Here is a 26,749-nt window from a genome sequence, read left to right as displayed (position 1 = left end):
CCCCCCCCGATTCTTATGTAATCAAAAAGGACTGCCATTTCTTTTATGGCTTCTGGATTTCTAGCCTTGTTTAGAAAGAGCTCCCTATCCCAATTTTATACATTTTCCAAATTTTCTTTCTAATATTTGTAATGATTAATGTTTGCATTTAAATAATTGATCCATCTAGGATTTATTATTCCTGTATAGGGCTTGAGACAACAGTCTGGCTTTGTTTTATTCCAAATGAATAACTGATTTATAAACTATATTATATTTTATATTTTCCCCCAATGAATTAAAATGAGACTTTTGTCACATATTAAATTCCTAACTATATTTGTATATATTTCTGGACTTGTAGTCTGTTCCACTGATTTAATTTCTTTTCTTGTGCTAATAGCACACTGATTTGATTTTAGCAGATTAAAGTGACCTCTCACAATTTCTTAACCATACATCTTATATATACTTAGGCTTTTGTTCTTCTATATGAACATCAAAGTTATTTTGTCCTGTTCCAAAAAAAAGTTTACTGGCATTCAGATCAAAATTGCATTATGGGGGCTTCCCTGGTGGCGCAGTGGTTGAGAGTCCGCCTGCCGATGCAGGGGACACGGGTTTATGCCCCGGTCCGGGAAGACCCCACATGCCGCGGAGCAGCTGGGCCCGTGAGCCATGGCCGCTGAGCCTGCGCGTCTGGAGCCTGTGCTCCGCAACGGGAGAGGCCAACAACAGTGAGAGGCCCGCGTACCGCAAAAAAAAAAAAAAAAAATTGCATTATGTTTACATATAATTTTTGGAAGGACTGATATATTTGTAGTATTATACCTTGCTATCCAGAAACACAACGCAGCTTATCATGTTATCAGGTCTAGCTGGTGTTTCCAAATGTCTGACGGATATTAATCTTTAGGATTCAGGAGCAAGAAATCAGAATTCTAGGAAATTCTCAGGAATTACTGAAATCACGTTATTCCAAAAATTTAACAATGCTATATTTACATTATTGAAGTGATAATGAGTTACTCTGCTAATACTTGGAGAATCTTCTTTATCAATAGGGCAATACTAAACATTTCAGAAATTTATAAAACAACACATACATAATAACAGATGCATGGTTTGTTATTATTACGAGCCAATATATTGCGACAGGATTATATATTTCAAAAACATGTAAATATGCCCTCCAAACACCACTGTTGAAAATAAAAGACAAGTAAAAGATCTTAAAAGCATCCCCCTACAGGGGAAGAAGGATTCTGATGACAGCTGAAACTAGTTTCATTAGAAATTGAGGCCAGAAGGAAATGGCACATTTTTCAAACGGTGAAAGGAAAGAACTATCAACCAGAATACTATGTCCAGTGAAAATATCCTTCAGAAATTAAGGTAAAGACATTCTCAGTTGAAAGAAAACTAAGAAAATTTAATGTTAGCAGATCTACTGTAAAAGAATGATTAAAGGAAGCTATTCAGACTGGAAGGAAATGACACCAGAAGAAAACACGGATGAAGAGTAACAGAAATGGTAAATGTCTTGGTAAAATAATAGATTCTTGATCTCTTCTTGAGACATTTAAATATGCTTGCACAACACTGTAAATCAACTATATTTCAATAAAATTTTAAAAAATAAAATAAAATATGCTTGATGGTTAAAAACAAAGAAAAAAAGTAACATTGCCTACTGGGGTTTTCAAGGTATGTAGATTTAAAATATAAGACAACTGTAGCATAAAGAGGGTGTTTTAGTTTTCTAGGGCTACCATAACAAACTACTACAGATTGAGTACCTTAAACAATAGAAATTAATTTTCTCACAGTTCTGGAGGCTAGAAGTTCATGATCAAGGTGTCATTAGGTTTGGTTCCATCTGAGGTCTCCCTCTTTGGCTTACAGATAGCCATCTTCTCACTGTGTCCTCATATGATCTTTCTTCTGTGCATGCACATCCCTGGTGCCTCTTTATGTATGTCCAATTTTCTTCTTTTTATAAGGACACCAGTCGGATTGGATTAGGGCCCACCCAAACAGCCTAATTTTAACTTAATCACCTCCTTAAAGACCCTATCCCCCTAAACAGTCACATTCTAAGGTACTGGGGATTAGGGCTTCAACATATGAATTTTAGGGGAGACACAATTCAGCCTATAACAGAGAAGGAAAAAAGGATATTTACAGTGGTAAAGTTTCTGTATTCCATTAAAATAATAAAGCATTGATTCTAGGTAGGCTGTAAAAAGTTAATTATGTATTTTGTAATTCCTAGAGCAACCAATTTTTTTACACTACACAAAGAGATACGGTCAAGGACTTCCCTGGTAGGGCAGAGGTTAAGAATCCACCTGCCAACGCAGGGGACACAACTTTGAGCACTGGTCCAGGAAGATCCCACATACTGTGGAGCAACTAAGCCTGTGCACCACAACTATGGAGCCCACGTGCCACAACTATTGAAGCCCACGCACCTAGAGCCCGTGCTCTGCAACAAGAGAAGCCACTGCAATGAGAAGCCCGTGCACCACAACAAGGAGTAGCCCCTGCTCGCCACAACTAGAGAAAGCCCGCGTGCAGCAACAAAGACCCAACATAGCCAAAAATAAAATTAATTAATTAATTTTTAAAAGAGATATAGTCAAAATCACAATAGAAAAATTAAAATGGAGAATTAAAAATGTTTAAATAACCCAAAAGTACGCAGGAAATTGGAAACAGAGAAATTTAAAACAGAGGGAAGAAACAGAAAACAAATCATGGTAGATCTAAATGCAAAAATATCAATAATGACATTAAATGTAAATGTTCTAAACACATCATTGAAAAGGTAGGGAATGGATTTTTAAATGACCCAACTATATGCTGTCTACAAGAAACTCACTTCAAATATGATATAAATTGGTTAAAATTAAAATATGGGTAAAGATAACTAGGCAGGGCTTCCCTGGTGGCTCAGTGGTTGAGAGTCCACCTGCTGATGCAGGGGACACGGGTTCGTGCCCCGGTCTGGGAGAATCCCACATGCTGCGGAGCGGCTAGGCCCGTGAGCCATGGCCGCTGAGCCTGCGTGTCCGGAGCCTGTGCTCCGCAATGGGAGAGGCCACAGTGGTGAGAGGTCGGCGTACCACAAAAAAAAAAAAAAAAAAAAGATAACTAGGCAAACCCTAATCAAAAGAAAGCTGGAGTGGCTATATTAATACCAAAGTAAAAGTCAGAGCAAATCCAATTACTAGGGATGAAGATGAACATTACGAGATAAAAGGGTTAATTCACCAATAAGGCATAACAATCCTAAATGTATATACACTTAACAACAGTATTTCAAAATACATGATACAAAAACTGAAGGAAATGAAGAGAAAGAGACACATCCACCATTACGGTTGAAAGCTTCAGCACTCTTTTCTGAGTAATAAAACATGTAGACATAAAAATATAGAACTTAATACCATCAACAAACTAGACCTAATTGACAGTTATAGACCACTCCACCCAACAATAGTGAAAACACATTATTTTCAAGTTCACATGGCACTTTCACCAAGATACACCATATCATGGATCATAAAACAAACTTTAACAAATTGGTACAAGTTAAAATTTTATAACATAAGGCCTCAGATAAAAATGGAATTAAACTAGAAATCAATAACAAAAAGATAATTTAAAAATCTTCAAATTCCCAAAATTAAACCACACATTTCTAAATAATCCATGGATCAAAGAGAAAGTCTCAAGAGAAATTACTACAATTAAAATATAAACATATCAAAATTTGTGGGATGCAGCTAAAAAAATACTTAGAAATTTACAACATTAAATGCTTATCCTAAATAGAAGAAAGATCTTAAGTCAACAACCTAAGTTCCCATTTTAAGAAATTAGAAAAAGAACAAAACAAACCCAAAGCAAGCAGAAGAAAGGAAATAATAAAGCTAAGAACAGAAATCAATAAAATTGAAAACAGAAAAACAAAGAGAAAAATCAGTGAAACCAAAAGCTAATTCTTTGAAAAGATCAATACAATTGATAAACCTTTAGCAAGACTGACCAAAAAAAAAAGGAACAAATTAATTTTATATTAATTTACTAATATCAGGAATAAAAGAAGGGATATTACTATACACTCAGAAGAGATTAAAAGGATAATAAAGGAACATTATGAATAATTCTATGCATAAAATTTTAACAACTTAAATGAAATTATTCAATTCTCCAAAACCCACAAACTACCACAACTTACCTAAGATGAAATAAATTAACTGAAGTGTTCCATAACGGTTAAAGAAATTGAATTCATAGTTTAAAACTTTCCAAAAAAGAAATCTCCAGGCCTAAATGGTGTAAATAGAGAATTCTACCAAACACTTAAAGAAGAACTAACACCAATTCTATGTAATCCTTTCCAGAAAAATAGAAAAGGAGGGAACCCTTCCCAACTCATTTTATTAAGCTAGCATTTTCCCTGCTACTAAGTGAGACAAAGATAATACAAGAGAAGAAAACTACAGACCAACATCTCTCATGACCATGGATATAAAAATCCTCAACAAAACACTAGCAGTTTGAATCTCGCAATAAACAAAACGTATAACACACTATGACCAAATGAGGTTTGTTGCAGGACTGCAAGGTTGGCTCAATATTCAAAAATCAATGTAGTCCACTATATTAACAATATAAGAAGAAAATCCATATAATCATATCAATCATTCAGAATAGCATTAGATGAAATTCAATACCCATCCATGATTTTTTTAATATTTATTTATTTGGTTGCCCCTGGTCTTAGTTGCAGCAGGCAGACTCCTTAGTTGCAGCATGCATGTGGGATCTAGTTCCCTGACCAGGGATCCAACCCAGGCCCCCTGCATTGGGAGCACGGAGTCTTATCCACTGCGCCACCAAGGAAGTCCCCAACCATGATTTTTTAAAAAACTCTCAGCAATGGGGCTTTGCAGGGTGCTGGGCCATGCCGCCATATAATGGGGAGCGTCCACACGTACGCGCCCCGCGCTTCTGGATAGTGGAGCGGCCACCTTTGGTTTCCTGTGCAGATGGGCTCCGTGGTCTAGTGGCCCGGTCCCCACTGTCCGCGATTGCTCACCGAGGCCCGCGAGGGGTTGCTGCCAAGGTTTCCACCAGCCCACAAGCAAGAGCATGTCAGTCATCCCCTCCAGTGTCTCTCTGGTGGCCATCCACGACTAATACCAGCGTCACCTGGGTTCCAGTTCCAGTAACAGCTCCTGCGGAAGTGCCAAGTACCCTGGGGAAGCCATCTCTCACCACCCCAGTCTCCCCAGAGCCGATCCGGGACACTGGTGGGCTAGCTTCTTTTTCGGGAAGTCCACTCTCCCATTCATGGCCACAGAGCACTTGGAATCTGCCCAGGCCTCCACAGGTATGCTCAGCTGTGACCTGGCTCGGGAAGCCATGTGGAAGCAGCAGCCTGGTGGCCAGCCTGGCAAAACCAACTGCTGCCCCCCTCGTCCTGAGTGGCCACCACCAGCTGCCAGGCTTTCTTCCAAGGCACTAGGCTCATCAGAGCTAACCCCACCCCCACCCCCTTCCCCTCCCCGAGCTAAGCAGGCTGCAGCCAGTGGAAGCAGTTGGGTTTTTAATATCAAAACAGCAAAACACTAAAAAAGGAAGCTGAGAGAATCCCACTCTTTACTATCCAAGACACATGAGAGCCTTCCTGATACCCCACAACCCTGTGCCTTGCACCAAGTGGAAAATAAACTACAAGCAGCCATCAATCAGTCAATCAAATAAATAAATAAAGTAGAAAACTAGAAATAAAAGGGAAATTCCTCAACCTGATTAAGGGCATCATATACTGTCATTCCACCGTTACTAAATAGACTTTCTTGGATTTTTTCTTTCCTATATATTCAGCTATAAGATCAGTCTTAATTTCAGGTCTCTAAAGTGCAGTCTAAAATAAAACTAAGCTTTAAACTTGCATCCAGGGCTTCCCTGGTGGCACAGTGGTTGACAGTCCGCCTGCCAATGCAGGGGACATGGGTTCGTGCCCCGGTCCGGGAAGATCCCACATGCCGCGGAGCAGCTGGGCCCATGAGCCATGGCCACTGAGCCTGCGCGTCCGGAGCCTGTGCTCCGCAACGGGAGAGGCCACAACACTGAGAGGCCCATGTACCGAAAAAAACAAAACAAAACAAAACAAAAAAAACTTGCATCCAATTAAAGCTTTATACAGCACCAACTCAGGATCTGCAGTGGCCTGGCTGTAGCAGACACCATCCGGATTTTGCTCAGATTCCTTCACTCTTTTCAAGCACACTTGTTTCCAATGTGACTTTACTGGTGTGAGATGATATCTCATTGTAGTTTTGATTTGCATTTCTCTAATGATTAATGACGTTGAGCATTCTTTCATGTGTTTGTTGACAGTCTGTATATCTTCTTTGGAGAAATGTCTATTCAGGTCTTCTGCCCATTTTTGGATTGGGTTGTTTGGTTTTTTGTCATTGAGCTGCATGGGCTGCTTATAACTTTTGGAGATTAATCCTTTGTCAGTTGCTTCATTTGCAAATGACTTTATTCTTAACAAGCAGCACCTGTGTCTCTTTGTCAGTGGACTGCCCTCAAGCTGCTACAGCATGCTCCATCTGGGCACAAAGAAAGCAGGAGATATCTTGGAATTTACATTCTCACCAACCATAGGCCACCCTTAACCAATGACTGTGGATGCAAGAGTTCAAATACTCCAGATCCCTTGTTTCTGACTGAGACAACTCTGAGATGTGACTGGCGTTTTCCCGATTCTTCCCCTGTGGGACTCAGCCTGTTACACCACCACCACAGGAGTTTGCTTAATATTGCCTAAAGCCACTTCCTCATGAATCACTTTTACAAGAACCCTCATCTTACGGTCAACTTCTATTATACTCCTGCTAGAAGTCCTTCTCTTCCTCATCCTGTTCCCCCATATCCTTAATTTTCCTAAAAACACTTTCTAATGAATTACTTTCATAGGGATCCTCATTTCAGATCTGCTTCTGGAGAACCTAGGACAGGAGTCATGGACTGTTTGGTTCCTCCTTTCTTTCTTTCCTCTTCTCTTCATTGATCCTTGAGGGTTGGGGCAAGGGAGAGGAGAATTCAAGGAAAAGAGCTCTGTGATCTGGTGCTATTGTGGCGGTCAAATTGCTCTTCATGGCAGGCCTCCAACACTGGCCTTACTTGTGTGGTGCTTCAGAGAGCCCTATGGGACCCTCTGCACCATAGCAGCTCTTCACAAGGATGATGAGCTCTCTCGCTGCCCTCTGTGATGGTCACCATTAGTTCCTGCCCCAGATTGCAGCTGTATACCCACATCCTCTTTCAGCCTTACTGCCATGCAGTCCTCTTGGGCAGGGTCCTCTCTAGGTGGTTCAAGCTTGATATCCATAGGGTCCAGTCGGCTCACAGGTTCCCTGACAGACAACCAAGTGTAACCCAATCAACTGATGAATGGGGCAGCTCCAGCCCAGGTTTATGTCTTCAGACTTCTGTCAAGGACGAGTCTATTTCTCCATGGTTACTCCAAAACTCCTCAGCACACATCCACAGCCTCCCTGCAAACTCTTCTTGCTCTTCTCAAATAGCAGTCCAATAGAGTGTGCAGCTTAACTACTATCTGGCCTGGTATTGACAGGCCTGTCTTACCCCCTTGAAGACAACTCCAGTCTCTACATTGGTTCCCTTTGGACTCCATCATCTGGCCAATGGGGCATGGAGAAGCGTTCCTCTCCCTGATATGGAGAGAAAAAAAGTGTTGAATCTCTCACTACATCTAAGAATTCCCTTGAAATAATCTTCACTTACAGAGGCTGGGAAGAAGAATGGTTTTTTTTTTTTTTTTGCTGTATGCGGGCCTCTCACTGTTGTGGCCTCTCCCGTTGTGGAGCACAGGCTCCGGACGCACAGGCTCAGCGGCCATGGCTCACGGGCCCAGCCGCTCCGCAGCATGTGGGATCTTCCCAGACAGGGGCACGAACCAGTGTCCCCTGCATCGGCAGGCGGACTCTCAACCACTGCGCCACCAGGGAAGCCCAAGAATGGTTTCTTTTTTATCATCTCTTAGTAAGCTGTGACTAGTTACGTTCAGCACCTCTCTGGGTTTCTTTTCCAGTTTGTTTTTTAATAAATTTATTTATATTTTTGGCTGTGTTGGGTCTTTGTCGCTGCGTGCGGGCTTTCTCTAGTTGCAGCGAGTGGGGGCTACTTCGTTGTGCACGGGCTTCTCACTGCGGTGGCTTCTCTTGCTGCAGAGCACAGGCTGTAGGCGTGTGGGCTTCAGTAGTTGTGACATGTGGGCTCAGTAGTTGTGGCTCACAGGCTCTAGAGCATAGGCTCAGTAGCTGTGGCACACGGGCTTAGTTGCTCCACGGCATGTGGGATTTACCTGGACAAGGGCTCGAACCTGTGTCCCCTGCATTGGCAGGCAGATTCTTAACTACTTCGCCACCAGGGAAGTCCTTCTTTTCCAGCTTTATTGAGATATAATTGACACATAACACTGTGTAAGTTTAAGGTATACAATGTGTTGATTGGATACATTTATAAATTGCAAAATGATTATCACCATAGTATTAGCTACCACTTCCAACCCACCTCATATTTACCATTTCTTTTTTGTGGTGAGAACATCTCAGATCTACTCTCTTAGCAACATTCAAGTATACGATACAGTATTGTTAGCTATAATCACCATGCTGTACCTTAGATTCCCAAACTTGTTAATCTTATAACTGGAAATCTGTGCCCTTTGACCTATATCTCCCCATTTCCCCCAACCCCCAGTTCTTCTCTGCTTTAAATGTATAAGCACTTACCAACAATCATTCTCAGTTTGGGAATTCAGCCAAATTTCTATAAAAACAGGAAAAGTGTCATTTAACCTCCTATCTCAAGTAGTCATGTCACTTTTCTCAGTTCCTTAATTGGGCTTGCCAACATTTTATTTATCACAGTCTGTTTAGAAATGTTTTTGTTAAAAGGAGAGACAAACTACAGATTTGGATAAAATGTTTGCAAACCACATCTCCAACCAAAGGCTAGTATCTAGAATATATAAAGAATTCTCAAAACTCAACAGTAAAAAATGAAAAAGAAAATCCAATTAGAAAATGGGCAAAAAATATAAAGAGACATTGTGTCAAAGAGGATATATGGATGGAAAATAAGCACACAAAAAGACGCACAACATTAGCCATCAGGGAAATGCAAATTAAAACCACCGTAATATATCACCACACCTATTCGAATGGCCCTAAAGATGAAGAAAAAAAAAATAGTGACAGCAACCAAATGCAGGTGAGGATGTGGACAAACCTCTCCAGAGGTTTTCCATATGAACCCGAGGGACACTGGGCAGGGAGGAACGCAGCGTGGGACACCAGCAGCAGAATTCAAGCAAGTAGCACCAGAATCCTCTTGATGGCCCCAAAGACCAACCACTGGGCTCCCAACCACTGGGCCCCAACCACATCTGTTACACCGTCTCCTTCCCGCTCTCCCAGATGAAAGAAGCCTGTGAGAGCCCGGTATAGTGACTGCGAGGCCCGCACCAAAGGCACGTCAGTGGTGATTTTCAGACCTCAGGGTTAAAGGGAACATCCTAAAGAGGGGGAAGGTTCCCATCCAAAGGATCAGGCCTAGAATAGGGTCGGCTCTCTCCACAGCACATAGCAAATGGAAAACACGGGGTGAGGCATATGAAATGGTGAAGGGAGATCATTTTCAACCTAGAATTCCATAGTTCCACAAATGATCAATCAAGCTATCCAAAAAAGTTCCTTCCTTTTCCAGGAAGCTACTGGAGGGGATGCTTCAATAAAACAAGGGGATAAACCAAGAAAGAACACACAGATCCAGGGAAGAGAGGATCCAGCCCAGGAGAAAGAGGCGGTCCAGGGGTTTCCCAGGACTATCTTTGGAAGGTACAAAAGTGGATCAACAGGAAGCCTAAGGGCGCTTGAGCTCCAGGCCCGATTGTGGGCCCCTTACATGGTACCCGAGGCCATGATCAGAAGTTTTTGTCAATTATAAAAACAAATAACTGACTATAACCAGTTAAGATGACCACATCACTTTTAACTCCGACTTCTCCTTCACATTTCCCTCTGTGTCAGGTGGCCTTTTTTTAATCCAACTAAGAAGTTGGGGTGGAAATACAGGTTTGGCTTGAGTGGAGAGGGACCCTGCTATGTGCTCTGCAGTCACATCATTCATCCTAGGGTTGGCTCACCTGCCCAGGCATGGCTTTCACGGGCACTGTTGGCATCCACTGTGTAGACTCACTTGGGGGTGACATGAAGGTGGGCCATGAGCTTCCCTGAAGCACTGACATCAGTAGTAAAGAAGAAACATGCTAGAGGAAACCCTCAGTTATCCTTCTCTTCTCTCTGTGGAAAATCACCTTACAACACCTTTGTCACATGCAGAAGTAAACAATAAGTATGCAGCCAAAAAGCGTGGGGAAAATGGATTTCACAGGTGTGTTGGAAGATTATTAAAAATATTATATCAGTTTTCTGTATTTTGTGATGTTTATGGTAGCTTTCAGCTTGTTTTTTTCCTAACTTAATAGCAATTTTATGCTTAATTTTGTATTCATAATTTTGTATTTTTTCCTAAGGAGGCCTCTCCAAAATTGTGTACATTTCAGCCCCCATAAAACTTGGATTCACCCTGGTGGCTCTAGGAAAAAACTACAACTGAAGTGCTGGCTATGTGACCAGTTTGCACGTGCAGAAAATTATGTTGTCAGCCTTTCTACAGTTAAGGAAGACTTTGCAATTGTTTCAAAGAATATGAAGCAAATTTTTCAACTATTAACTTCAGAAGAAACAAAAGTTGTGCAAGAAAGGAAATGTAATCAGATTATACTACTTGGTTCAGCAGTTAACAATATTGACACAGCCATAACTGACACAGATTCTGAATTAGGATTTAAGCAAAAATTGCTATAGACTAAATTGGAAAATTGTACCCACCTACGTGATGAAAAGTGACTAAATAATGTCTACAACTGATAAATAAAGAGATATCAGTTTGTGTGTATTATTTAGAAGTACAAATGTCAACACTACGGGAAACAGCTAAAACACTAAAAATGGTTTCTCTAAGTAGCAGGAGTGGCTGAAGGAAACAGTTCCTGTAACTGCTTCCAGCCCTATAAGACTTTAAATTGTATGTATTATTTCTGTCATAATTTTTTAATTTAATGCCAATTACATACATTTTGAAGGAAAAGTCCTAGAAAAATTTGCAGCTGAAAATTGGGAAGTCTTGACCCAGCACAAGCTTAGAAACAAAAATTGCTTGAAACATTATATGTGAAAACAAACAAAAATAGCAACTACTCACCCACCACAGAGAATGATTAAATAATATATGGCACATCCATACTTTGGAATTCTCTACCCCTGCTAAATTCAGTGAAGTAAAACCTCTCAGGAAATAGCATAGATTGGATCAATGAGACACTGGAGAGTGAAAAAACAAGCTACTAATGACATGTAGTATCACATATATGCACATACACAGGAAACATCCTGACAGGAACCCTGTAATGGTTCATTTTTATGTGTCAACTTGACTGGGGCGCAAGGTGCCCAGATATTTGGTCCAACATTATTCTGAGTGTGTCTGTGAGTGTTTTGGATGAGATGAACATTTGAATTGGGAAAGCAGATTGCCCTCCCTAATGCAGGTGGGCCTCACCCAATCAGTTGAAGCCAAGAAGAGAACAAGAAGGCTGGCTAGCTCTCTCATGAGTAAGGGAAAGGTCTTCCTGCCTGACCCTCTCCAAACTGGCACATGGAAACATTGGCTTTTCCTGGGTGTTGAGGCTTCAGACTCAGATGGGAACCTTGTGGCTCTTCAGCTCACCTGCAGAACTCAGGAGTTGTCAGCCTCCATAATCACATGAGCCAATATATCTCCTATTGGTACATATACATCCTATTGGTTCTGTTTCTTTGGAGACCCTTGACTAATACAATATCCATGAAAATTGTTAACTGTGCGGAGAAGTGGGAGGGTGAGAGGAGGAGACTCCCAGTGTGCATGTGTGTGTGTGTTTGAAACATTTTTAACTACTAGTATATATTACTTTTGTAATAAAAATAAAACCAAAAAATCTAATTGATTACAGACTCTTCTAAGGTCAGTTTCAGAATGATCTTGGAAGGTGCAGTTTACCCACTGTGGAGACTGTTGGAGACACCATGTGCTGGAGACACGTCTAGGTCTATCTGGGGTCATACCAATCCTCCTTCTCTTAGCACACCTTTGTCACTGACCTTTGCCAGCCCAGTTTACAGTTCCCAGGCTGACAGTGGAGCAGGGGTGTTCCCTGGAACCTCTTCTGGAGGGGATGCCAACTGCAGGGAACCCCTCAGGGTGTGGGCAGACCCTCCAGCCCCAGCCCAGCCAGCTCCCCGCCCCCACCAGTGCCTTCCACGGGGCCTTCCTCTGTTTCAATCCTCTTCCCTCCCCTCCCTGACCCATGTCTTCAAGATTAGGTGTCAAGGACAGCCGTCTAGCACTTAAGCTTTCTCTCTTCCAGAACCTCTCCCTCCCTCTTCTTTGTACCCTACAGCTCCCAGTTCCAAATAACAAATCCACGCAGAGTTTCAAGTATCTGTCCTTTTCCTAATCCATTGAGGAGGCCAAAAATTATAATAGTAATTACAGTGACTTTCAGAAGGAGGCGGGATCTCAGTCTCCCCAAGGTCTGAGCTTCTTCAACCACCCCCTTCTATCTCTCCTCAACCCCTCCCCACGCCTCTGAGGACTCTCTTCTTCCTTTCCTCAAAATGCCCAGTGGAGGACTTGGAGGCAGGCAGGGTGCAGGTCAGAGGTCTGCTGGAGGTCAGAGGTCTGCTGGAGGTCAGAGGTCTGCTGGAGGTCAGGACACCTAGATGGTGATGTTCCGCTTTATCTCACACACCCAGCGTTTCACTTGCTGGCAGAAATCGTCGTTCCAGCGGCCGTCCCCCCGGATCTCAGCACAGTCCTCGCTGCCCCCCAGCTCGTGCCCCTGCCAGTCATCTGGCTGAGTGGCAGCCCAGTTCCTAGGAAAGCGGGACAGAGCTCAGCTCTGGATGCCCCCTTATCCCAGTAACCCTCATCCCCACCTCAGAAACGCATGGCCTTGGGCGGTTGAGGGAGCAGCAGCTGCAGCCTTGGAGTCTGGGAGTCTGGGGGGAAGATGGCTGGAGAATTTGGTCCCTGAGGGACGAGTGGGAGTGTACTGGGGGAAGAGACCAGATGGCCATCCCCAGGCCAAACTAACAGGGAGAGAGGAGGAGAAGCCACTTACTTATAGTTGTGCCTATAGTCTGTACCATCCACCCATCTCCAGGAGCCATCACTGTCAGTGAGGCCTATCCAGGTTTGAAAGGGGTTCGTGTGTTGTGCAATGAATTTCTGGAAAACAGGCAGGAGGGAAGTTTCTAGTCCCTTGTACTTCCATGCAGGCATCAGTTATGGTTCCCTCAGCCCTTCCCAGCCTGATCTGCTGCCACCTTGAAGCAGCAGCTCCCAACACTAGTTCCTTGCTTTTTCTTCTGCAACCATAGCTAGCATTTAGTGAATATTTACTGGGCTAAACCTTGCACTAAGTGCCTTACAAGGATTATTTAATTTAAATCTCATAAAGCCCTCTAAATTGGGCACCCTAATGATTCACACTTTACATGTGAGGTCAAGGAACTCACAGTAATCGTGGAACCCAGAGCATCAATCCAGTGCCTGAGCTCATGACCGCTGCCCCCTGACCTGGCCTCCCGTTTTATTCCTAACGCACGGCTGCTAGACTCAGATTCTAGGCTTCTCCTTGTCTTCTGCTCACAGCCTCAAACTCTTGGATCCTGACCGCGGCCCCTGCCGCCCCCATGGGCCCCACTTACCCATTAAGGATCTCAGTTTCACCCACCTCTCACATACACTTATCTGCTCCTGCTTCTGTGTATAGCTGTCATTTCTGTTGTTTTCCAGGCCCCAGAGCTTCCAAGCTTGGACCCACTGCCCAGAGCCCTGTTATGAATTGGCTACATGGAGTCTGGCAGTCTGGATGAAAATAGGAAGATGCCCTATGTGCGAGGGGCAGCCCAGCCATCCAGCTGGCAAGGGCTGGGACACAAGTTGTCTTTGAGATAGCTTGCCAGGGTTCATGCACACCTCCTAGGACAACAGACATCCGAGCAGCTTTCTCTTATAGATATGGCCCTTTCTGGGAAGTTAAGTCCCCTGGTTTGGGAGGGCAGCAGAGGGAGGGTGTGATCACCTTGTTTTATGAAGGAAACAGGAGGATGGGTGACCAACATGCACGTGTAGCAGTTCTCTTTGACAGCATATGAAAGGTCTCCAACTGCATTTGGAGGAAAATTTCCTAATTCCACTCTCATGTCCTAGAGACCCAACTAAGATTGCAGTTAGTCACCTCATCTAAAGGCAGATACAGTAGCACCTTTGAATTCTAGAATCCTGCAAATAGGTCAACATCCTGTGCGTGAAGGGACAGCCCTCAGAGGCTGGTAGGGGTGCTCCCCAAAATCAAGGGAGTCAACTGAGCTGGAGGGAAAGTGACTGGAGACAAGATATTCTATTCGCTGCTGCCACCTGCCTCAGTGCCCTCTTCCCACCATCACAAGAAGCTGAATAACTGAACAAAGAATACAAATCATCAGTATCCAGCCCTCTGTGTTGAAGACTGAGGGGAAGAATGAAATACTGCCAAATGGTTGAAGAAGATAGTCCAGAAGAATGCATCTGCCCTGTTCACAAGTAAATAACAGGCAAGAAAGAATTCAGCCCATTCAAAGAAGTAGCACAGGGGAGTATCATCATGGAACTTGTGCAAAAATAAAGAGGATGGAAAGGAAGAGGAGGAAGAAAAAAGCACTGTGATATCAAAAGAGAGGTGAAAAATATGCTTTGTAAAGAAGGCATGTTTCAAAACATAAGAGGATACTGGAGAACAACTTACATCCTCAAAAAACATTGAAGAGGAGATGAACGACATAAAAATATGAAACAATATATCAAAGAAGAAAGATAACAATGAAAAGTAAAGGGAAGAAATTGAAGAGAAAATTTTGAAGTACATTAAAAACAAAAAACCCCAGCAATTCAGCAAAAAAAAAAGCCTGAAATACAAAAGATAGGCTTGAGAAAAGAACCCAGAATACAGAGGAAAAGAGAGAAAGATGGAAGTAAATAGCAATAAGATGATGGCTATGGGGGCAGACAATGGAGATCATTTTGGAAGATGTGCTCCAGAGGAAAAGAGAACAAATGGTCAAGAAAAAATTTTCAAACACAGGGCTTAAGAAAATCTTCCAAAATGTTAGAAAACCTAACTTTATGTGTTAAAAGGACTCTCCTGGCCTCAGAGTAAAAATACAGAGAGAATGAGCAACACTGAGATATATCTGGACGAGGTTAATGAAATTCAAAGACAGAAAAGACTCCAACTATTCGTGCAAACATTTAAGGAATGTGGGAGAGAAACGAACAAGGCATTATAAGCCTCAAAGTTGCTAAGAGACTAGTTCTTGATTGTTCTCAACAAAAAAAGAAATGATAATTATGTGACATGATAAAGGTGAGAGCTAACACTACTGTATTAATCATATTGCAATATGTAAATGTATCAAACCAGCACGCTGTACACCTCAAGCTTACACAGTGTTAAATGTCAATGATATCTCAATTTTAAAAAAGAGAAAAGAGTGAGGCATGTGAAGGTGTGGTTTCCTCATCTTTCATATGGAAAGTTATATAACCTCTTTTATTTTTTGAAGCCAATAAGTTTCAGCCCATCATTTAAAGTTATGACAGCAGGGCTTCCCTGGTGGCGCAGTGGTTGAGAGTCCGCCTGCTGATGCAGGGGACGCAGGTTCGTGCCCCGGTCCAGGAAGATCCCGCGTGCCGCGGAGCAGCTGGGCCCGTGGGCCATGGCCGCTGGGCCTGCGCGTCCGGAGCCTGTGCTCCACAATGGGAGAGGCAGCAGCAGTGAGAGGCCCGCGTACCACAAAAATAAATAAATAAAATAAAAAAATAAAGTTATGACAGTAATTACTAGTATAATGAAATACAGGCTACATCTAGTCCAAAATAACACAGAGGAGAAAACAAAAATAATAAATCTCTGATAGCAAATGGCAGAAAACAAAAGCAGCATACAAAACAGAAAAAAAAAAAAGACTGAATTAAAGATACGTATTTTAAAATAAATGTAAGTGAGACAGCCCAGAGATAAACCCACACACCTACAGCCAATTAATCTACAACAAAGGAGGCAAGAAGATACAATGCAGAAAAGACAGTCACTTCAACAATTGGTGCTGGGAAAACTGGACAGCTACATGTAAATCAATGAAATTAGAACACTCCCCCACACCATATACAAAAATAAACTCAAAATGGTTTAAAAACCTATATATATTGGGACTTCCCTGGTGGTACAGTGGTTAAGAATCCTCCTGCCAATGCAGGGGACATGGGTTTGAGCCCTGGTCTGGGAAGACCCCACATGCCTCAGAGCAACTAAGCCCGTGCGCCACATCTACTGAGCCTGTGCTCTGGAGCCCGTGAGCCACAACTACTGAAGCCGGAGTGCCTAGAGCCCATGCTCTGCAACAAGAGAAGCCACTGCAATGAGAAGCCCACGCACTGCAACGAAGAGCAGCCCCCGCTTGCGGCAGCTAGAGAAAGCCCGTGCATGGCAACAGAGACCCAACACAGTCAAAAATAAATAAATAAATAAACTTATAAAAAAAAAACCTATATATGACATGTCACCATAAAACTCCTAGAAGAGAACATAGACAAAATATTCTTGGACATAAATTATAGCAATATTTTCTTAGATCAGTCTCTCAAGGCAAAAGAAATAAAAGCAAAAATAAATGGGATCTAATCAAACAAAAGCTTTTGCACAGCAAAAGAAACCCTTAACAAAAAAGACAGTCTATGGAAAGGGAGAAAATATTAGCAAATGATGCAGCTGACAAGGGGTTAATGTCCCCAATATAAAAACAGCTCATACAGCTCAATATCGAAAAAGCAAACAACTCAATAAAAAAAATGGGCAGAAAACCTAAATAGACATTTCTCCAAAGAAGACATACAGATGGCCAACAGGCACGTGAAAAGATGCTCAGTATGGCTAATTATTAGAGGAATGCAAAACAAAACCGCAATGTGGTATTACTTCACACTGGTCAGAATGGCCATCATCAAAAAGTCTACAAACAATAAGTGCTGGAGAAGGTGTGGAGAAAAGGGAACCCTCGTACCGTTGGTGGGAATGTAAGTTGGTGCAGCCATACAGAAAACACTATGGAGGTTCCTTAAGAAACTAAAAATAGAGCTACCATATGATCAAGCAATCCCACCCGTGGGTATATCCGTGGGTATATATCTGGAAAAGACAAAAGTTCTAATTCGAAAAGATACCTGCACCCCAATGTTCATAGCAGCACTATTTACAATAGCCAAGACATGGAAGCGACCTAAGTGTCCACTGACAAATGACTGGCTTAAGAAGATGTGGTGTATGTATGTATGTATGTATATATATATATATATATATATTACTCAGCCATAAAAAAAATTAAATATGCCATTTGCAGCAACATGGATGGACCTAGAGATTATCATACTAAGTCAGACAAAGACAAATATTATATATCACTTATGTGTGAATATAAAAAAGAATACAAAGGAATCTATATACAAAACAGAAATAGACTCACAAACAGAAGACATAGAAAACAAACCTATAGTTACCAAAGGGGAAAGGGAGGCAGGGAGGGATAAATTAGGAGTATGGGGTTAACAGATATACACTACTATCCATAAAATAGATAAGCAATAAGGATTTACTGTATAGCACAGGGAACTATATTCAATATCTTATAATAACCTAAAATGGAAAATAATCTGAAAAAAATATATAACTGAATCACTTTGCTATACACCTCAAACTAACCCAATATTGTGAATCATACTTCAGTTAAAAAAAGAAAAGAGGGGCTTCCCTGGTGGCACAGTGGTTAAGAATCCGCCTGCCAATGCAGGGGACATGGGTTCGAGCCCTGGTCCAGGAAGATCCCACACGCCGCAGAGCAACTAAGCCCATGCACCACAAGTATTGAGCCTGAGCTCAGAGCCCACGAGCCACAACTACTGAGCCCGCGTGCCACAACTACTGAAGCCCACGCACCTAGAGCCCATGCTCCACAGCAAGAGAAGCCACTGCAATGAGAAGCCTGCTCACCGCAACGAAGAGTAGCCGCCGCTCACCACAACTAAAGAAAGCCTGCATGCAGCAACGAAGACCCAACACAGCTAAAAATAAATAAATAAAATAAATTTTTTAAAAAAAGAAAAATAGGGCTTCCCTGGTGGCGCAGTGGTTGGGAGTCCGCCTGCCGATGCAGGGGACACGGGTTCGTGCCCCGGTCCGAGAAGATCCCACATGCTGCGGAGCGGCTAGGCCTGTGAGCCACGGCCATTGAGCCTGTGCGTCCGGAGCCTGTGCTCTGCAACGGGAGAGGCCACAACAGTGAGAGGCCCACTTACCGCAAAAAAAAAAAAGAAAAAAAAAGAAATGTACATGAGATAACACTCACCTCTTAAAGGCAAAAAGTCTCTAACATACTCAGTTTTTAAAAACCAAAAACAACTATACACAACCTGTAGGAGAAATACCTTGAGCTTAGCTGAACAGTAGAGTAGCATCACACGGGTGGGGTCGGGGGGAGACCTTAAAAAATCTCAGTGCCCAGGATGAATCCAAAATTAACTAAATCAGAATCTTTGAGTGTAAGACCAGGTGTCAATATGTTTTAAATTCCTCAAGAGATTACAATATACTGCGAAGGCTGAGAATGACTCATCTATGAGACTCAGAAAGGTTGGAAATAAAAGGATGGGCAAAGATACATGAAGCAAATGCAAACGAAATCAAGGACCAGTCTACTCATATCACATGAAGACAAATTCAAGGCAAAAAGCATTAAACAGGACACTGACATTCACTTCAAAATGATGAAGGTGGGGACTTCCTTGGTGGCACAGTGGATAGGACTCTGCGCTCCCAATGCCGGGAGCCCGGGTGTGACCCCTGGTCAGGGATCCCACATGCATGCCGCAACTAGGAGCCCGCCTGCTGCAACTAAGGAGCCCGAGAGCCACAACTAAGACCTGGTGCAACCAACCAAATAAATAAATAATTTTTTTTTTTTTAATGATGAAGGTACAAACCCATCCACCATGAAGTTGTAGCTGGCATGAAATTTTGTGGACCAAATCAGACTGCTGAAATCTTAGGTTGACCCACATGAAATTGATATTTTATAGGCCAATACTGCTAGAATGTTGGCAATTTCAACCTGATTGGTAAAGCAAGATATGTTTGGAATCATTCTACCAAGCAGAATGTGTAGCAAGTTACTTAACCTCTCTGCTCTTTAGTTCCCTCATCTCTATGCCCCTCAAAGTGGGGATAACAAGAATGCCTACCCCATAGGGTTGTGAGGATTAAAGTAGATATATAAAAGTGCCTGGCCCATAGTAAGGACTCAGTAAATATTACCATTTACTTTTCCCAAAAATGCCCCACCCGTTCTAATGGGTTGGTTCTTCCCTGTGAACTTGCCATTTGGGGCTGTGGTCTGGTGATAGCATCAGGAAGGGAGCCCTGGGGTGCTGTGGAGGAACCCAGTAACCCACAGCGGTGAGTCTCTGGGAATCCCGCCCACTCTGTTCCGTTCACCCAAGGGACCATCACATGCCAAGGCCAGCACACAGCAAGCAGGGACTCTCAGTGGCTCCACTGTGTTCTCCACCCAAGTCCCGGCCCTTTAGTTCATCCTGCCACATATTCTGTCTCCTGACGCGCTCCTCATCACCTGGTCACCTGGCTCCTGTCCTTTGCCCCAGCTCCGGGCTGTAATCTCCCACCTCTTGGAATCAATGGCTTAGATTCCATCATGGATCTCCCAGATCTGGGCCAGACTTCTGCTTCTGGATTCTTCCTCAGGTTAGAAAAAATAACAAAACAAGCCTGACCCAGCCTCCCAGAGTTTGCATTCCCAAGGTTTCCTCCTGCCTTTGGGAAAGGTACGGTTTCACCTGTTCCTCTCTGGAGTTGATGACCACCAGGTGGGCGTCCTCCAGCTGGCAGTACTTCTCAGCCTCAGGCCAGGGCTTCCCCGAGCGAGAGAACCAGTAGCAGCTGCCTTCATAGTCCACCCAGTTCACAGGGCAGCACTCTGTGCCTGAAGGCATTGGGAGGCAGAGGGAGATGAGATTCAGCTGGATGGGACCGGCAGGAAGGACTGGAGACCCCCCCACACCCCGCCCCGTCCCTACCGTTGCTCTGGAGGAACGCCAGCTGACAAGCCAGCGTGCGCATATCCACCGGGAAGTGCTTCAGATGAAGCAGCAAAGTGGCATGATCTAGGGGCCAAAGTGATGACAATGGTGTGGGCAGTATGTGTGCCCACCTACCAGGACTCCAGCATTTGGCTGGGGAAACACAACACACACACACACACACACACACACACTCAAAGGAGAGTCTCTGACCTGCTTTCAGGTCTTGCTGCTGTTTTTCCAGCTTGGCTTCCAGAGATGTCACCTTGTCACTGGCGCTGCCTCCTGAAAAAGAGGAAAGCTAAACTGTTTTCCCTCCGTTCCGCACCCCCAACATCCCTCTATCCTCACACCACTGGGCCACCTTTACCTTGACGTGGGTCGTTGCGTGCCCCGCCCACTGGTCTCCCCGACTCCGCCCACTCTTCCCGATGCTGCGCAGTGATTTTCTGAAGCGTAAACTGCGCAGGCCTGTCCACTGCTAAATCCTTCCGATGGATTCCCACTTTCTCAAAATAAAGTCTCACGAGTTAGCATGGCTTGCCTGCATGGCCCGGCCCCTACCCACCTCTCTGGCCCACACCTCCTGCCACACTGGACGCGTTCAGAGTCCCAGAATGTGCAGTGGTCTTCCTCATGCCCCCGTCATCACAGACTCTGCTCTCTACCTGGCTCTAACCTCCATCCTCCACTCTAACACCTACTCATCCTTCAGGGACCCTCGGCTCAGGAATCAACATCCTTAGAAGCCTTGCCCAGCTTCTCCGGTTGGGTTATCTGCCCGCATCTGTGCACACCCTGCCCCCAGCACCCCGCAAACACTCCCCTATTGCAGATCCAGCACTGGGCACCCAGCACGGAGTCCAGCAAACCCATGCTGAAAAACCAGCTCCTTGACCATCCAGCCCATCCCAGTCCCTCCCCTAGGGGCACTCCCACTCACCATGGGAGCTTAGAGCCAGGATCTCCATCAAGGTGCTCGAGGAGAAGTTGCTGAAAGTTTCCTTTAGAGTCTGCAGCTCCACTTGCAGCTGTGCTCCTTGTCAGACAGAACAGGATGAAGTGGGCTGCACTGTGTTCCATATCACTATCCATCTGACTGTCCCCTTCCCCACCCCAGCACTGCCCCCATCTCTTCCCCTATCGTGGCTCTCATTGCCCCCAGCACTGCCTGTATAGCCTCCCCCACTGCTGCCCCACCCCTGTGACCCTTACTTTGGGACCCCATCACACAGATGGCCACCAGCAGCAGGATGTTGAAGCCCAGGACAAGCAGACTGAGGCGGAGCTGGGAGCAGAGACGCTGCAGGACAAAGGGCTGAGGAGGAGGCGTCCCTGCAAGAGAAGGGGTGTCAGGACGAGGGGCATCGGAGGCAGGGGAGCTGGAAAGCCAGTGTCATTGAGCATCAGGGGAACAGAGCCTGAGGACGTACAGCCTTGGGGTGGGAGAGGGCGAGAGGAAGGTAGATGGGGGTGCTATTGGGGGAGTCAATGGGCTTTACCCCAGCGTTCATGCAGCGTGCACACACACACACATTTGTACACTCGCACCCACAGGAACTCATGCAAACATGCACACATGCACGTGATATTCACATCATCTGTGTGCACAGCCTTGATCTTGGACCTGGGGGTCCTAGAGGCTAGACCCTGTCTTAAAATTTGTCTGGGCCCCTCAGACAAATCCAAAACTGGGACAACTGCCCCCAATTCCACTGGGATCCTTAAGTCAGGGTCATTCCACCATGGACCACTCCCCAGGGGCCGCCCCCCAAGCCCAGCGTCCCATCTCCCACCACTCAGGACCTCCTTGCCCTCTTCCCTCCGCCCTTGCCCCCCAGAAACCTGTTCCACCATAAACCTTCTGCCCTTAGCGCTCAATCATCTCACAGAAACCTCTCCGTCCCCCTGAACAAGCTGAGCCCTGACCCCACACACACACACACAAACACACACGCATTTTTCATTTCACTCATGCGTGCACACACTCTCCTTAGCACATTCTCACACACGCACTAAGATGCCCGTCCTCTCACACACTCTCGCACATACTGCAGCACACGTAACACACACACATTCTCACACACTCACACGCTCTCACACTCGTGCACCCACATCTTCACACACGCAGAGCTGGCCCCTCCCCTCCTGCCAACTCTGCAGGCTTGGCAGTGGCTGTCCTTCCAGCCGTGGGCTCCTGCTTTTGTGTCTTCCTCCTGCAAACAGAACACTTCCTCTTCCCTGCCTTGGACCCTGAGCCCCCCCCTCCACAACCAGGCACCCCCTCATCCACCCAGAACTCTTGACCCCTCACACCAAGGACTGTCACCTTCCTCCACGTCAGCCACACCCAGCCTTCCTCTTGACCCAGACAGGCATGTCTCTGACACCCCACTGCCCACTCCCCCCTATCAGCATATCCTCCCCTTTTCCTCTCACCCCCAACAAGTCTTCCTCAATCCCCTGGGAGAGAAGCTCTCCCAGACCACAGTCTTCCCTACCCAGAGGGGACCCCATGGCTGAGCCCTGACTGCTCTCTCCAGCACCATCCACTCAGCGGGCCCCTGTCCTGCTTCCCAACCTGACCTATGACCTATAAACCCCTGACTCTGGGTCAGCTCAGCATTTATCTCTGCACCTCTACCATGAAACCAGACCCTCCACAGCTGATCAGCTGTGCCACCAACTGGCTCTGAGGTCACAGACAAGTCATTGAACCTCTGGGCGCCTCCGTTTTCTCATGTCCACTTAAATGAGGAATCTAAAAGAGTCAAACTCAGGAACTGAGGGTACAATGGTGGTTGCCAGGGGCTGGGGAAATGAGGAATTGCTGTTCAAGGGGTATAAAATTTGTCATGCAAGTTGAATAAGTTCCAGAGATCTGCCGTACAACATGGTGCCCGAGCTCACAATGGGCTGCTGGGCACTTAAAAATGTGTCAAGTGGGTACATCTCATATTAGGTGTTCTTACTGCGATTTTTAAAAATTGGGGTAAGAACAGTAGCTACCTGAATGGATTATTCTCAGAATGAAATTAAAACATAGAAAGTGCTGCACAGGCAAGTTTGAAAGTAAAAAAAAACGGGTCTAAACATGGACCCAGAGGGGCTCTATTTACCCTCCTCCCAGAAACAACCACAACAAAAGACAGATAGCTGTAAGACACAATATTTTTCGAGACACTGGGATTCAGGAAACAAAGGGCAATGATCCCTGTGGAGACAGGAAACAAACAAGGTGAGCCCTCTGATTGCCCCAGCCTCCTGCTGGGAAAAAGTTTTCAGGCCACAGGGCTGGGAGGGGAAATCCAATCAGAGCCCAGATGGAGCTGGAAGTCTGTGGAGACCAAAGGGGTCAGAATTCACAGGACAGAGGATCAGGGAAGAGAGCTGCAGAGAGAATCCCAGAGATCTGGGGAAGGTTTCCCTCAAGCAAGCAGCTGAGTACTGATCAACACATGCGTGTAAGGAAAACTACCCAAGGCCAGGAGAAAAACAATCCAAAAGCTTTAGGGAACAGTGCCTGGCAGGAATAGGGCCAAGAATAGTGCCTATTCCCACAAGCCAGACTGGAAATCTCAAAACCCACAGGGCACTCGGTAGAGTACCCAAGAAGTTCCCAACCCACCTAACAAATTATAAAAGCAAACCCAAAAGGATCAAATTGACTCCAAGTTACTTAACCACATCCCAGAACAAAGCTCATGAATATTTAGAGGAATACAAATATATCCAGCACACAACGAGGTAAAATTCACAATGTCTGGCATCCAATCAAAGATTACCAGGCATACAAAGAAGCCAGAAAACACAACTCATAATGAGGAGGTTAATAAATCTACCAAAACCGATCCAGAACTGACACAGATGTTAAAATTAACAGACAACGACATTAAAAGTTATTGTAAAGTATTCAAAAATTAAGTTGGCTATCAAAGAAGATATTTAAAAGTCCCAAGTTGAACTTCTAGACATGAAAACTACAATGTCTGGAATGAAAAATACACTGGATAGAATTAGTGGTAGACATGCATAAGGAAAGATCAGTGAGCTTAGAGACATAGCAATAATAACTATATAAAAAGAAACACCAAGAGAAAAAAGATTCCCACCCCTCCTTCCAAACTAGAAAGACCACCAGTGAGCTGTGGGATCACTAATATATGTGTAATTGGAGTCTTGATGGAAAGGGGAGATGGGGATGCAGAAAAATTTTTGGAGGAAATAATGGCCAATGTATTTCTAAATCTTCTGAAAACTATAGGCATATAAAAGGCTGGGGAAGAATGGAATGTGGTCCCTGGTAAGCAGGCGGCAGATGTCAGCTGTTGACTTAAAAAAAATGTTCGAGTTCAGTTTTATTTGGGGCAAAATGAGGACTGCAGCCCGGGAGACAGATAACTCTGAGAAACTGCCCCGAGGAGGTGAGGGGAGGAGCCAGGATATATAGAGGTTTTGCAACAAAGGGCTGGTAGTTGGGAACATCAAAAGATTATTGTTAATTAAAGAAAACCAGATATCTCAAGTTAAGAGCTTTCCTATGTATGGGAAGATGCAAGGGTCTGGGCTCACTGAAATCATTCCTTTGATATGCACTTCAGCCATCTGGGGCCAGTATCATGTATTTTCACATCCTGAGTTTCCTCAGGGCTCACCGCAGGGAGTGGCTGCAGTCTGATGGCTGCTAGATGGCAGGTATTCTTTTCAGCCCCGAGTTCCCTCAGGGCTCACCAGCTCCCATTGGAGGGTTGCAATGTTGATGACTGTGACATCCTTTGTTTATTGATATGGCAGGAAATATTCCATTTATAAATATTCCATTTATCACAGCCCACATGAAGGCAGCAGAGGCTGCTGGAGAGAAAAGTACTGATGGTTGCAGCCGCTCGGTCTCACCCTGCAATGCTGTCCACCAGGTCTTTTTTGGGTGAGCCCCCTCTCCCACGAAATCCAAAACCTCTAGACTCTCTCCAAGCCTCCTGTTTAAACACTGAATCCTCTTGTCTTCAGAAGATTCAACAATATCCAAAATCATTTTTGAGTGTTCACTACATATCAGGCAACACGTGGGCCCTGGGGGTGCAGAGGGGAGTAGACAGATATGGCCTCTCCCCATGCAGCCTACTGCCTGGTGGAAAGGTCTGCCAGCCCGCTACCCCAGGAAAGGAGAAGTGTGGTGGGAATACCTGTCCTTCCTGCTGTTCCTGCCCTGCCCAGCTCCCACCCTCACCTGCAAGAGCACCTGCCCTCCCTTGGTCTGCCAGCCTCAGGACTGAGAGGTCCCTCCTCCCAGCCCAGGCTAACCAATCCTCCTCCCTGAGCTTCGAGTCCCAACCCCTCCTGGTCTCCACAGAGCTTCACTCCATCACCAGCACGAACACCTGACACCCCTCCCCCACCCCAGTTCCAGCCCTTCAGCCTAGAATTGCTCAGATCCTTCTCACCTGAAAACCTTCTCTCAGACACTTGGAGCATTCGGTCAAGATTTGCTAGAGAAGGATCCAGGCAGGGGGCTTGGGGTAAGTGGGAATCTTCCAGAATCTCTGTGCTCTTTCCCTCTAACACACACCTACCCACCCCCCCACACACACACAGACACACACACGGCACACGCTACCTAGGTTGGAAGGAAGAGGGGGTCCTTTCTTGGGGTCCTGGGGGTGGGGAAGGAGGTGAGGTCAGGGGACAGTCCCTGGTCACAGAGTGAATGTGACAGAGACCTCGGAGGGACAGAGGGCAACCAGGAGCTAGACCAAGGTGGAGCGAAGCCCCAGACACCAGACACTTGCCTTTCCAGAATGGATCTTCTCTCCTGGGACTGCACCCGCGAGTGCCTGGGCCCTCACCTCTGCAAAACTGGTGGTCGTTCTCCTCAGAGCCCAGATGCTGGATGTCCTGAAAGTCCCTCGCCATGCTGGGTCCTGGGCTGTGGCTGGACCCGGGCTGGGGCTGGGGCTGAGCTCGGGCTTGATGCTGTGCTAAGATGCTAATTCAGGCGGAGGCTGACAGTAGGTCGAGGCAACTGTTTGGGTTGGATCTGAGGTTGGCGGGAAGTGTGGGGCTGAAATACAGCTGGGTCCCATCCTTCCTCAGGAGATGCTTGGGCCTTGACATGGCCGGGAGCCTCCCCTCCATACGTTCCAAATCACCCCACATCTTCCCATCAGCCCCCCACTCTCTCTGAACCAGGGTCTCTTTAATCCCAGACACCCCAGTCCCGCCTGCCTCCCGACCTCGGTTACCTGCTACAGGTTTGGAGGGCTGACTCTCCAGTCTCCCAGGCAGCCCAGGCCCCAGGGTGAAGGAGGGGCTTGAGCCAGAAGTGGAGCAGGTGGTGCTCACAGAGGAAAGGAGGGAAGGGGAG

General features: G+C 45.2%; 2 protein-coding genes across 3 annotated transcripts; one reads left to right on the top strand and one right to left on the bottom strand.

Moving 5' to 3' along the window:
* Positions 1-5,142: 5,142 nt before the first annotated feature.
* LOC112390439 (pancreatic progenitor cell differentiation and proliferation factor B-like) lies at positions 5,143-5,518 on the top strand. The gene is given in 2 exon segments (XM_024731394.1): positions 5,143-5,275; positions 5,313-5,518. Coding segments are annotated over 2 exon segments (339 nt in total).
* Positions 5,519-12,627: 7,109 nt separating this feature from the next.
* On the bottom strand, positions 12,628-26,308 carry ASGR2 (asialoglycoprotein receptor 2). Of its 2 annotated transcripts, none has more exons than XM_024731370.1 (9): positions 26,175-26,308; positions 21,601-21,720; positions 21,329-21,424; positions 20,599-20,670; positions 20,383-20,469; positions 20,143-20,288; positions 13,319-13,425; positions 12,914-13,070; positions 12,628-12,876 (listed from the first exon to the last, which is right to left on the bottom strand). In XM_024731370.1, exons 1-8 carry the CDS (start codon positions 26,296-26,298, stop codon positions 12,914-12,916), a joined length of 909 nt encoding a protein of 302 aa, XP_024587138.1. In that variant the 5' UTR covers positions 26,299-26,308; the 3' UTR covers positions 12,628-12,876. The 2 variants fall into 2 exon arrangements, with proteins under 2 accessions (XP_024587138.1, XP_024587139.1); XM_024731371.1 differs by having other exon boundaries at positions 26,232-26,308.
* Positions 26,309-26,749: the final 441 nt, after the last annotated feature.

The sequence above is a fragment of the Neophocaena asiaeorientalis genome, unplaced genomic scaffold, assembly GCF_003031525.2.
Source record: "Neophocaena asiaeorientalis asiaeorientalis breed wild unplaced genomic scaffold, Neophocaena_asiaeorientalis_V1.1 scaffold1189, whole genome shotgun sequence".
Taxonomy (NCBI): domain Eukaryota; kingdom Metazoa; phylum Chordata; class Mammalia; order Artiodactyla; family Phocoenidae; genus Neophocaena; species Neophocaena asiaeorientalis.
This window is presented reverse-complemented; position numbering and strand designations above follow the sequence as displayed.

Excerpts from the sequence above, each read along its gene's own strand:
- ASGR2 (XM_024731370.1), bottom strand. The coding sequence starts at position 26,298 with ATGGCGAGGGACTTTCAGGACATCCAGCATCTGGGCTCTGAGGAGAAC. Across the intron at positions 21,721-26,174 it reads AGAAGATCCATTCTGGAAAG|GGACGCCTCCTCCTCAGCCC; the intron begins GCAAGTGTCTGG and ends CTTCTCTTGCAG. Across the intron at positions 20,289-20,382 it reads GGCGTTCCTCCAGAGCAACG|GCACAGAGTGCTGCCCTGTG; the intron begins GTAGGGACGGGG and ends CAATGCCTTCAG.